Consider the following 13,316-nt stretch of genomic DNA (forward strand, 5'->3'; position numbering starts at 1 on the left):
CGCAAAAGGGAAGGGACCACTGTATAAATATACTGTCTCTAAACCTGGAGGTTTCTTCCATTTAGATCATATACCAAGATAATGGGATATACCTATTGCTATGAATTTGACAAACCTTTTGAATCTTTTCTAAACCAATAGATGTCATCACACGACTTCCATATATTAACCTTTGTAGAAAGATTTCTGTGCGCCTCTCTTGGATATGTCACCAATCAATTTCACTGAATCACCTCAAGTTCTAGTATTATGAGTGTAGAAGAAAAGTTTCTATTTGCTCCACACTGGTTCATAATTTTATAGAAACCTTTCCTCTTACTCGGCCCTGTAGACTGAAATCCACAGAACTTCACATGTTTACCAGCTGTGCACACAGAGCAATTGTTCTCACAGAACTGTCCCGGAAATCCTCTAAAAAGCTGTGGCCAGTTTGGTTCTGATCCACCAAGGCTGCATCTGCACTGCAGAAATAATGCAATTTGACACTGCTTTTACTGCCATGGCTCAGTGCTATAGAATTCTGGGATTTGTACTTTGGGAGATTTTTTTTATATTTTTATTTTTATTATTTAATACGTTTTGGAGATAATATCCCCTGTCAAAGAGCTCTGGTGCCACAACAAACCACAGATCCCGGGATTCCATAGCATGGAGCCATGGCAGTTAAAACTGTGACAAACTGCATTATTTCTGCAGTGAAGATGCATCCTCATATGTGAAATAGCATTGCTTTCACATCTTTGGCTCAAAATATTACTTTACATTCACAATGAACATCCTTTGGCAGTTTTGTGTATCATCTGCTGAATTGGGAGAGCTCCTTTTGGGCACTTCAGAGTCTATTTGAGTTTTCACCATCTTGAATTATCTTGTTATCATATGAAAACCTAGCTAAAAGCCCATTTCCACCCCAGCCTCACATCATTGAGTTCTACCAGGCCTAATGTTAGTAAACTGGACCTGGATCCAGCGAATCCAGCACAATCCTAGGGTAAACAGCTTTTACCACAGAGTAATTTGTCCCCTGGTTTGCTGCAAACCTCTGCAATTCATGTGGGCCCCCATGCTCCTTCCTTTCTGTGCCATTGCTGGTACTCAGAAGCCCCCTGTCACTGCATCTAACACTGAAATGGGGTGCTTGGCCACATGGGTGCAGCCAGGAATTCCTGTTTTCACATCAGACATGGTGATTTGGGGGGGGGGGGGGGCTTCTGACTTTCAAGGTAAGGAGCACATGCCAATAGCAGGTCCCAGGTCAGTGCAGGGACAGATGTGTAAACACCTGCCCATCCCTATATTGACCAATGAACAGACCTGAGTGAGCACCAGGGCCATGATAGCATGGGCTGAGCCCATGCTATCCTGGCCTGTATGCTCAGCCCCTAAGTAACTATTCACCTCCAAGTGCAATGCCTCACGAGGATGTTTAGTGCACCACTGAAATTATTTCTTACTCAAAACAAAGCAGTGCTGTCAACACATACCATGTGACATTTTTGAGAAATTGCATTTATATACATTATACATAATTTTGGCTGCAATTCATGATTGCAATTACAAATGCTTAACCTAAACTTACACATTCATAACTAATACATTTTCATGATCTTTTGTCCTGACTTATTGGGCAGCAGCCTCTGTGAGTGGCAGAAATCTGTTCTCCTCTCAATATGGATGCAGCAGACATGACATTTCCACCCCTCCCTCCAGTGATTTCTAGTGTGAGGTGGAATTGCAACTGGATTCTACTTCTGAATGTTACACACCAGAAAGTGCTGGAAGGAAGGGTTTAGAAAGATCAGACTACTGTGTCCTAGGTGACAGGGGAACATCCCTCCATCACTCAAAGCAGCTCCTGCCTAGTAAGTCAGGATTGTGGAGGGTGGAAAGGGAGGTGCTACTTGGCTATGAAACTAAGTAGCACATCTAGAATACCAACCTTTATTTATAATAATAGCCATTCTGTAGCACCAGTAAGCTCTTGAAAACTACTCTCATGAAATTTGAACCATGAGTTTAAGGGATGCCTTACCTAAATGATGGCTCTAGAAAAGTATTCCATCTTTGGAACTCTTCTATAGGCATGGCATGTGCATCTTAAAATTTTACAAGTTGATAGCTGCATTTTAGGGATCTTTGAAATGTTAATTCCTTCAGCTTTGAAATTATAATTTTATCCACCTTAAAAGATTCTTGTGAGACTTTTCAAAAATGACAGGAGATGAGAAAAGGATAAAGACAACAAAGAAAAGTAAGAAAGTATAGAAGACAGTTCATCCATCATAATGCTGTATGCAAAGTTTAATTTTCCATGGCTTGGGTTCTAAAATAGGCCAACTTTAAAGAAGTTCATTGCAGGAAAGTATCCAGTTTCCTTTTACCGCTCTACAAACTACCTGTTTTCCCTGAAAGCAACTTTCTCTAGTAGATTATGGGCAGTGCCAGCCAGTCACTTTAAGGGAACTATCCAGGGTGCTGGACCTACTTTAGAGATAGGGTATAGCATCTACTTTAAAAGTTCAAAAATGGAAAAAATTCTCTCACCTCCTTTCCTTAGCATTTCCCTGTGCCTACATTCGCATTACTCAGGAAAGTCCTTCAACTCTCCAGAGAAGCTCCTTTTGGAGCTGCAGGCAGCAGAATAAAGGAGGCGATGATACAGAGTTTCCTTCCCGGAACCATGCTGCCTTCATTTATTATCTTACAAAACAAGCCAATGTCTTTTAGAAGCTGTAACTCTATGATTAGAAATGTAAAGACTGTATAACCCACCCACCCCCCCAAAAAAAATCTGCTTTCAGCCAAAACGCACTTAATTTTCACTGCAGTCATATTGTTCTTTTATTTTTGTATTGGCAGGGAAGGCCTGAATTTTCTGAAGTGGTCTCCAAATTAGAAGAATGTCTATGCAATATTGAGGTAAACATTTAATCTGCTACAGTTGAGAAGTATGAATGCAAGTATGACTGGCTAGTTACTTACTATTCAGTTTTTTCACATGGATTTAGTTAGTTGTCACTGACTAACTTATTAGATATAAATATAATAAATAAAATAAATAGACTGTTCCAGGTCCAGATATAATCACTGGCCACCCAAAGTCCCACAGAACAATAGATGCATGAACTGTGAATGCATAATTCATTAATTTCACTAATTCAGTCCCAGTATTAGGCAGCTTCATAATAATAATAATAATAATAATAATAATAATAGTTTTTATTTTTACCCCGCCTTTCCAATTGCATGATCAAGGCGGCTTACAAGACAAAGAATAATAAAATACAGTTAAAAGCATTACAATATAAAAGTTTAAAAACATCATTACAAGGGGTATGAACGGGAATCTATACAAATCGCAATTCACTAGGGGCAAGAAAAGGACAATATATTGCACTAGTCTGGGGTCGAAAAACAAAGAACAAGGAGCAGAGAAAAAGCACTATTACCTAAAGTGAAAAAGCCAGCTGGAATAGATGCGTTTTTAATTGTTTCTTGAAAGAAACTAAAGATGCAGAGGAACGGAGCTCTACAGGGAGCTTATTCCACAATGAGGGGGCGACGATAGTAAAAGCCCTCTGTGAGGTCCTCACCAGATGGGATTTAGGGACCTCCAACAAATTTGTCCCAGATGTTCTGAGTGTGCGGGGCGGATTATAGGGGGAGAGACGGTCCTCCAAGTATCCTCGGCCCAAGCCATTTAGGGCTTTATAGGTCAAAACCAACACCTTGTATTGAGCTCGGAAGTGAACGGGTAGCCAGTGGAGATCTTTTAAAATAGGTATGATGTGGTCCGTCCTGGAACTACCAGCGACCAGTCTGGCTGCCATATTCTGCACCAGTTGAAGCTTCCGGGTTTGGTACAAGGGTTGCCCCATGTAGAGCGCATTGCAGAAATCCAATCGAGAGGTTACCAAAGCATGTACAACAGTTTCAAGGTCCCAACGGTCCAGGTAGGGGCGCAACTGGTGTATCAGCCGAAGCTGATGACAAGCACTCCTGACCGTCGCATCCACCTGAGATGTTAGCTGGAGCGACGAATCAAGGAGTACTCCCAAGCTGCGCACCGAGTCCCTCAAGGGGAGCGTGACCCCATTCAGGACCGGATGACAAATCTCATCACCCGGAACCGAGGGACCTATCACCAGTACTTCGTTTTCCCTGGATTCACACTGAGTTTGTTCTCTCTCATCCAGCCCATTACCGACGCCAAGCAGGCATCTAGAGGAGAGATGCCATCCTTAGTTACTGCATCAGTCATAACCCCATATGGCTGGTTTTGATGAAATTATGAGTAAGTACATCATCCACAGCAATGCTGCTATCATATTATCATATCTTTAATAGATACCTAACTCCAGGAGAGGCTGAAATTATCACAATCACCCATGGCTAAATTATTGCCCAATTAGACAGTTGTAATATGCTCTATAGGGGCTGTTTCTGGATAGAATTTGGAAGCTGCAGCTAGTAAAACATGTGGCAGCCAAAGTCTTCAGTTCTCTTTTACCTTTCTACAGGTATAGGGACTGTGGCTCACCATTCAAAATGAATTTCTGAATTCAGTTCAGGGCACTGGTATTGACCTACAAAGCTATAAATGGTTTAGGACTAGGATTTCTGGAAAACTGTCTTCCTCCATATGAAATTTAAGGTCATCAACAGAGATCCTGCTGTGTGTTCCACTACCCTGGGAACCTATATTAGTGGCCAGAAAAACAGGACCTTCTCCATAGTAGCACCTTAGTAGAAGTCCATACCAAGGTGTGTCAAGGTGGATCCATGCCTGTTGAGATTTTGGTGGGCTGCCAAAACTAGTTTATTTAGTATAGCCTTTTGCCATCAAAACTGGTTTAAAGGCAGATTTTAATATTGCTTTTTATAACCCTTTTTTAAAAGAAGCTTGCTAGCAGCTGAAAAGAATTTGAAAGACCTATTTTCATTTTCTTGTGTACATTCCTTTGGGGGTTGAAAAGCAATAAATAAATACTTCCAATAAACAAAATAAAGACATTTTCCAGGATCAAAATCACCACACATCAGATTTCAGTATTTTGAAATAAAAAATATGCAATGTGGATATCATGAAAATAATAAATAAAATAGCAGAAAGAGGTTAAAAATTGTTCAAGAGAGAATACATGATCCACGCCCTACAAGTGTTCTGGGTAGCACAGTTTGTGTCAGTTGTAGTTTCTGGACCATCTTCAAGGGTGGCACAGTGTAAAGTCAATTACAGTAATCAAGTCTGAGTCTAACCAGAATGTGTGTTCACTTGATTATTAGTTTTTTCCCAACTGCCTTGTTTTTAAAGGACCAAACTATTATCTGAGTTCCATCCTTATTAGCATAAAGAGAAGCAAAGCAGAAAATAAGTACCTGAACCATGGTGTTGTCTTGCATTATCCCTAAACAGAGATTTCCCATTTATCAATCAGAGCAGCATGCTTAATCATTTGTGCCCTGAAAAGGACACAAGGCCACTCTTGCAATACTTATGTCTGGTTTTCTTTTCCTCTGACCTTTATAGCCTGTAATGGAACAAAGGGTGTATGTGTGCATTGAGGTCAGAGTGTGATTGGCAATTAGGACATGCAACAAAAGTTTTGCAAAGGCTGCACTCCCAAATCACAGCAAAGGTCCTCACTAAGTGAGTTTAATTAACACAGTGTGATTAACATAAGTTAATTAGCACAAGGAAAATAGACTTTACCCACTTATGAGGGCTTACACTCACAATCTAGCACTTTTAAAATCTGCTGGGTACAGTGGCATAGCTTGCGGAATAAATTTAAGTGCTAAAATTCCAGAACTCAAATTATTTGCTTTCCCTTTAGCTTATCAATCCTGGCAGTGCTGTTTTCCCCCAAGAGTGCTAGGGTAACAAGAAGAGCAGCACACTATGTGGGACGAATCTGTACAATGGCTACAACTCATCTCATATGGTCTAGGGGTGCATCCACACTGTAGAAATAATGCAGTTTGACAGCACTTTAAGCACTGTAGCTCCATCTTATGGAATCTTCATAGTTTTACAAGGTTTTTTATCCTTCTATGCCAAAGAGTGCTGGAGCCTCACAAGTCCCAGGATGATTCAGGATGGAGCTATGGCAGTTAAAGGTGTCAAACTGCATTATTACTACAGTGTAAATGCACCCTAGGACTTCTCATTCTACCTTTGTGGTAAAAAGCAGTTCCCACAACAACAAAAGCCATACCACTGAACAGCATAGGAAGCAGGCCTAGAGGGAGAGTAGTTCCATTGGAAGCATTTTTGAAGTTGGAGAGGGACCCAAGGATCTGTGTACACCTCCTTGAACCCAGTGCAGGACACTGGTAATTCTCATAACAAATTGAATTAAAGCCATGACTCTGGAGTTTATCACACGGGAGAAATTTCTCTTAATTTAGAATAAAAAGAAAGTGGTGCCAGAATGCATTCATGTGAATTCGCTAGTTCAGCGAATTTACATGAATTCGAATTGCATTCAAACTGACTTCCCATTGCCCAAAAATAGCTTGCCATTGCCCAAAATTGGGTGTGATCACCTCTCACGTAATAACGTGAAATCCCATGATTGCGTTCGGACTGACTTCCCATTGCCCAAAATTGCTTGTGGTAGTCTATCACACAATAACGTTAAACTCCATGATTGCGTTCGGATTGCCATTGGATTATACTTCCAATTTCCCTTGTCTGATAAACTCCAATATGAAGGCAAATGCATGTTCTTCTCTTCTGGAAGGAAGGCTAGGTGAAGTTTGGTTTTGTTTTTGTTTTTTCTGTGTTTCTTTGATCATATTGTTGACAATTCACAGTGGTGTTGTTTGCAGTGATGCGCAATGCAATTCATTTCAGGTATACAGTTTCGTTAGGCCTAGTCACACTACACAATTATAGTACTATGGTTCCACTTTTAACTGTCATGGCTGAATCCTAAAGAATCCTGGAATCTACAATTTAGGAACTTATTGCACTGCCTGTTATGCCTTACTTACCTCTTCTGAATTTGGCTCAAATTCGGAAATTAGGCTGATTTTATTGCACAGACTTTTCCCTCAAAACAGCTTCCCATTGCCTCCAGTGCTGAATTTGAGCCCCGTAAGTTGCTTTGGCAGCTATTTTTTCCAATTCTGAAGCTTCCAATTTGGAAAAAATAGCCACCAACACAACTAACAGGGCTCAAATTCAGCACTGGAGGCAACAGGAAGCCATTTTGAGAGAAAAGCCCATGCAATAAAATCAGGCTAACTTCTGAATTTGAACCAAATTTGGAAGAGGTAAGTCAGGCACCAGAGGCAGTGTGATAAGTTCCTTAGAGAGGGAATTCAGCAATCTCAGTGAAAGAGCTCCTCTGTATCGCCCAAAGACAATGATTCCATACCATGACTGTTGAAGCAGAATATAGCACTATATTTGCATAGTGTGGTGTATGCAAACCAACTGGGTAACCTTAGGCAAGTCACACTCTCTCATTCACAGAGTGAGGCCCAAGCAAACCCCCTGCTGAAGAAATCTTGCCAAGAAAACCCCATGATAGGATTACCTTAGGGTTGCCATAATTTGAAAACAACTTGAGAGCATATGACAACATGGGTAATGTAGTATGAATGGACCCCTGGAAAAAGGCAACAGGGCTGTGTGTTTCTCTACCTTTATGTCCAGATGTGCAGCATCTGCACTGTGACTTAAGAAAAAACCCACACGTGGCTCAAAGACACAGTCTTCTTCATGGTCATTTCTGTTTTTTCCCAACTCCAAGGGCTATACTGTGAAATGGGAAAACAAATCCTGGGGTTTGGCCCTGGCCAAGCCTCAGTTTGCCTGTAGCTCTCAGGTATTATCTTGGGGGAAAGGTGGATTTCATAAGGGCAAAGAGGGGGGAGTCTGGCTCAAATATTTTTTAAAAGAATTGGCTGAGTCTGTGGAACTTAACCTCAGCCTGTGCCCAATAAATATACAGCTCCTTGGGGCTTTCTGGCAAGCAGAGGAAGCTGATAAAACAGGAGATGTGTTTGATTTTAGCAACTAGCTCTTGCACTTTCCTTCTCTCTCTCTCTCTCTCTCTCTCTCTCTCTCTGTGTGTGCGTGTCTATGTGTATGTGTGAACTACCTTCTCGCCTCCTCCAAGTATATCACAACTCTTGAGTCAAAAGGGTCAAAGCAGTGCCTCCCCTCATCTATTTTATTTTTCAAGCACCAGCTGCAGCAGGTTACCTTATGTGTAGGTGTAGGTAGAAGAACTTCTGAGAGGGGCGTGTGTGTGACAATGTTTGTGTTTTTGGTAACGCAAGGCAGTATATCACAAATAAATGTGCTGTCTCCCAGGAGAGCTAGCTACCGTTATACATCAGCAGACCTTCTTATGAGATTAAATCAGGGGTGTGCACTAGTATAAGTCACAGAGAACAACATTTAGCTAGCTGGAGCTCATCATGTCCACTGGGAAAACAGTGCAAAGTTAAAGTTTAAAAGAGCAAATGCTGTGTGTGTGTGTGTGTGTGTGTGTGTGTGTGTGTGTGTGCGTGTGCGTGTGTAGGAGTGTAGTCTTCAGAATCTTTACCACTCACAGAAGATACTTCTAGATGGCATCTGTGAATGAATCTGCTGTCACATCACTTTATACACTGTATTCTACATGGGGCAGCAAAGCTGGGAGTAGAGGGAAAGTTGTGTATGAATTTAATGCTCATGCCAGAGCCAAGAAAAATTATCTTGTGGATTGCAGTTCCCAGGATCCCCAATAATCATGACCAACGGCCATATTAACTAGGGGATTCTGATAACTGCAACCGAAAAACTAATTTTTCCAACCTCTGGTTCATGCTTTCTCACATTAGATGGGATTTTTAAAAGATGAAAAGGCCTTTGTATATGGTATGGCATGTTTTAACTGGAAGACTTGGATAGAATATTTTTTTAAAAAAAAACATTCTCAGCATTTGCCCTTTGGACAAGGAGGGGCTGGTAATAGTAAATCACAGAAATTATGGATATTTTCTTATGGTTATTTCATGAAATGTATGTGGTAACTGACAAAGACCTAACACCAAGTCTTCCACTATCACTGCTGATACTTTGCATGACATGACAGTAAGAGTAGAACAAGGCCACAGAAAGACCCAGCTTTGTTTCCATCCCATTTTATATGCAGCTGTCCTGGTTTCCAGCTATTTGAAAATGTGGTCTCATTGTTTTTGCTGTTATTGGTATAAGTTGGCACCATCACAATCAGATAAGTGACAGTATTACACCAATAATTAATGTGACTCTGCTTATCATCCCTTATTCTAGTAGGAAACCAAAGCCTTTCCCTTGTCTACATGTAGAACACTTTGGGCGGTATGAGGTGAATTCTTGCCCCCCTGAACAAAATCATTTAACAGGATGCTTTTGTATAGGTTGCAATGACTATCATTCCCCTGTATGCAGTGCTTTTCAAAAATAAATCTAGTATAACAAGGCTGCATCCAAACTGCAGAAATAATCCAGTTTGACTCTTTCTTAACTGCCATTGCTCAGTGCTGTGGAATTCTGGGAATTGTAGTTTTGTGAGACGTTTAGCCTTCTCTTTCAAAGAGTTCTGATGCCACAACAAACTAAAATTCCCAGAATTCCATAACACTGAGCCATGGCAGTAAAAGAGGTGTCAAACTGGATTATTTCTGCAGTATGGATACAGACCAAGAGCTGCAGATGTAGCTGAAAATTGCAACTGAGGTACTTGCAAGTTGTAAGTGCTGCTGTCGGCCTTTCTGACAAGACGTAGCAGTTGCCATGAGTGAGTACTGACAATGTCCTCTTTGTTAAATCCAGTTGATGTCACCAGCTTCTAGCAACAGCAGTGGTTCTCTTTCTCCTTCCTCTTCTTCGGATTGCCTGGTTGCTCGAGGATGCCCTGGCCGTAGCCATGTTGCTGCTTTGCGAAGTCGCTTTGAGTTGGAATATGCCTTGAATGCAAGAGCTTATACTGTCTGGTCACAAAGGTAAGAACAGATCTCACCAGGAAGCAAGAATTTCTTCCATGACCTACCGGTTCTAGAACTTTCTAGGACTTTTTTTCTCAGCTGATCTAGTAGACCAAAGTTTCTCATCCTTGGGTCCTCCAGATGTTTTGGACTTTAACTTCCAGAAGACCCAGCCAGCATGGCCAATAGCCATGGATTTTAGAAGGTGTAATACAAAATTTTACAAGAACCAGAGGCTGAGCACCATCATAGTCAAAGACATTTGAAGGCATCAGAAAAACAAAACAACTCTCCTCATTTCTTTGAAGGCACAACATGATGTATTTTCCTGATCAGTATCACATACCCTGGGAGAGCCAGCATAGTGTAGTGGTCTCAATGTTAGACTAGGATCCTGGAGACCAGGGTTAAAATCTCCACTCAGCCACGGAAACCACCTGGGTGACCTTAGGCAAGTCACACTTTCTTAGCCTCAGAGAAAAGCAAAGGCAAACTCCCACTGTACAAATGTGGCCAAAATTTGTATACCCTGTGATAGGGTCACCTTAGGATCTACATAAATCAGAAATGACTTGAAGTCAAAACAGTAACACATACCCTCTAACATTTCACAGATGAAAACCAGGACATGTGTGGCCAAGCAACATCAGTGTAGCCCAAGATGGCAAAAGTTATTACTCAGGAAGAACAAACAAGCTAGGAGATTCTACAGAATTTTGCTTTTTGCTGAGCCAAAAAAGGCAACATTCTGCTGCTGCTTCTCTCCTCTCCCCTTGCCAAGTCAACTGAGTACAAATATTTTTTGTATTTTCAGTTCAGTTTGCAGCAAGTGAAGAAAGCTGAGGACAAAGGAGGAAGGTGGGAGGAGGAGAGAGTAAAGGTGGAACAACAGTGAATTAATCAAGAGGATTAATCGGTCAAATAGAACAGGTGTGGTATTGGAGGGGATTGCCTTTGCCCTCTGAGGCTGAGAGAATGTGACCCAGTAGGTTTCCATGGTTCTGTGCAGTATTCTAACTCTGGTCTCCAGAGTTGTAATCCAATGCTCAAATCACTGCACCATGTTGGCTCCCTTCACCACAATCTATAATCTACACTGTGTGTGTGCGTGTGTGTATGTGATTTCTAATCTGGATAAATGAAAGGCTAACAACAAATGTGAATGAAAAACAAGCAGGTTCAGGAAGTATTTGAAGAATCTTAGAAGAGTTTCTCTTTTGTGCTGCCACATATAACAGATTTGCATGAAAAGAATGAGCAAGTGACACATTTAGGTTGCAGTAGATACTCAAGAGGGTGAGAAAAGTAGTTATCACAGCAGCCTCCCTGCTACTGTAATTTAATGTTCCTCTTGGTATGCCACCCAAGCTCATTAGCTTGCTGAAATGGGTTCCTGTATAACCCAAAGGGTTACAGAACATCCCCCCCCTCAAATTCCATGCAATACAAATTAACTAACTCCAGTTCTATAAATAGAACTTTGAAAGAGTTACCCAGAGGCAAAATATAAAGTAAAATGAAGATGTTTTTTGCAGATTCAGTGTTTTTTTCAATTATACAACACACTGAGATGATTAATGACCTAGCTTTCTAATGACAATAGTTTCTTGAGGCTTTAATTTTTAAAAATGTACAGATTGAGAGAGGGGAGGTTACTCTGTGTGCACATCTATATCTCAATACGTTGTTACATTTTTCACATGTTCCAACTAATCTTAACTGCCAAAGTTGTAAGCCGCCTACACGATAGGAAACTGTGTTGCCCTACCTCATTTTGCTTTGCGCTGTTTCACCCACAGACAGAGTTAAGGCAGCATGAAATTATCTGCTTATTTCTTGCCCTGTAAATATAGCCTCACTCCCCCCAGTAGTTCAGTGGTTATTCTCTGATCGCGGGCTTGGGGTGAGAATCTATACAGTATTTTTCTATGTGTTCAAAAGCTTTTGGAAATGCACCAGTGTTTTACACTCTTACCACCACTGTCCCAATGGCTCATCACACCAATAGAGGCTATTTTTAATGCTTACTAAATTTTGAAAAGGGGAATAGCATGTGCTGGCTGTTATTAAGAGGATGGGGGCTTGGGGTTAGCAGCCCACTTTTCCATGCATTAAGCACCGTGGAATAGTCTGGAGGCAAATGATGTAGCCACGTAGCTGGAATCAAGTACATCTTGGTCTGAGCAATGTTTAAATGGGTCTCCACTGCCTTGTGCTTATTGTCTTGAGATTGCTCCCCTGGAAGGGCAAATGCCTTGGGAGGTTATAGTAGTAGTTGTTGTTGGGGGAGGAGGATAAAACTATCCAAATAACCTTTCTGTTGTCCCAGATTATTTATTTGCAATTCTTGACACCAGCTGCAACATTTTATTCCCATCCTTGAGTTAATTCAGAGACATATTGGAACAAAGTATCTTCCTCCTCTCTTCCTTTCTTTTTTGCTCCCCTGCCTCTAGAATTATAGGTACAATGTATCAGTGCTATACCACTATAACTCTAATGAGGGAAAATCAAATAAAAAAGAAAGGAGAAAACTTGCCCTTCAAACCATAGGATCAACTCAGAAACCGTGGTTCCTATTTCAAAAGCGAGCAAGGAAGGAAGCCTTTGGAAAAGCCCTAATAGAGATCCAAGAAATTGGTACAAACAGCCTCAAAAGAAGGCGGAGGGGACAATAGCCTTATAGCATGAGAAAAGAAAGCCAAAATGAAGTGGGAGAGTAGCGTCTTTCTCGATGCATCTCCTCGTGCCATCATAGCACTTCCATTATCCTTCCTGCGGGAGGTGGTCGTAAAAGCATGCCTTTTGCCAAAAACATTTTTCCAGTGCAACAAAAGGCATGCTTTTATGACTGTCTCCTTCAAAAAGAGATGGAAGTGCTACAACAGCATGCAGAGAGGGATAAATGCTGCCAGTATTATTATTATTATTATTTTCTTATATCCCGCATTTCTCCAAACAAAGGGACTCAAGGCAGCATATCCCGCTTCATTTCAACTTTTCTTTTTTCATGCAATAAGGCTGCAAATGAATACAGAGAAAGAAAGATAGCAAACATAGGGAACTATTTGTGAGAATTCAGGCTTCTTTTGACCGATCCAAAAGAACCCAGAGAAAGAATGACTCCACTCAGAGAGCTTTGTAGCTGACTGAGGATTTAACCCAGGCACTCTCAGCATGTCTGGGGCCTTTTCACACTGCAGACTGACAACACCTTGATTCCATTTTATCTGCTATGGCTGCATCCTGTGGAATCCTGGGCTTTCTGCTTTGCTAAGAAATTAAAGCTCTATGTCAGAGAATACTAGAAGCCCCTTCCTAAACAGTAAGAATTCCATGAGAAGCTG

The 13,316-nt window shown here is 41.1% G+C and overlaps 1 protein-coding gene across 2 annotated transcripts in view; it reads left to right on the forward strand.

Annotated features, from left to right (window-relative positions):
* The window catches only part of LOC149316419 (serine/threonine-protein kinase TNNI3K), a 255,250-nt gene that overhangs the window by 228,329 nt on the left and 13,605 nt on the right, over window positions 1–13,316 (forward strand). For both annotated transcript variants that reach the window (XM_089515448.1, XM_089515449.1), the window contains 2 exons: window positions 2,860–2,919; window positions 9,818–9,987. In XM_089515448.1, the coding sequence (XP_089371574.1) occupies window positions 2,860–2,919; window positions 9,818–9,987 (230 nt within the window). The remainder of the gene's footprint in view (window positions 1–2,859; window positions 2,920–9,817; window positions 9,988–13,316) is intronic.

This window comes from Sceloporus occidentalis, unplaced genomic scaffold (genome assembly GCF_023333645.1).
Source record: "Sceloporus occidentalis isolate IW3139 unplaced genomic scaffold, rSceOcc1.0.p SCAF_3, whole genome shotgun sequence".
Lineage (NCBI taxonomy): Eukaryota > Metazoa > Chordata > Lepidosauria > Squamata > Phrynosomatidae > Sceloporus > Sceloporus occidentalis.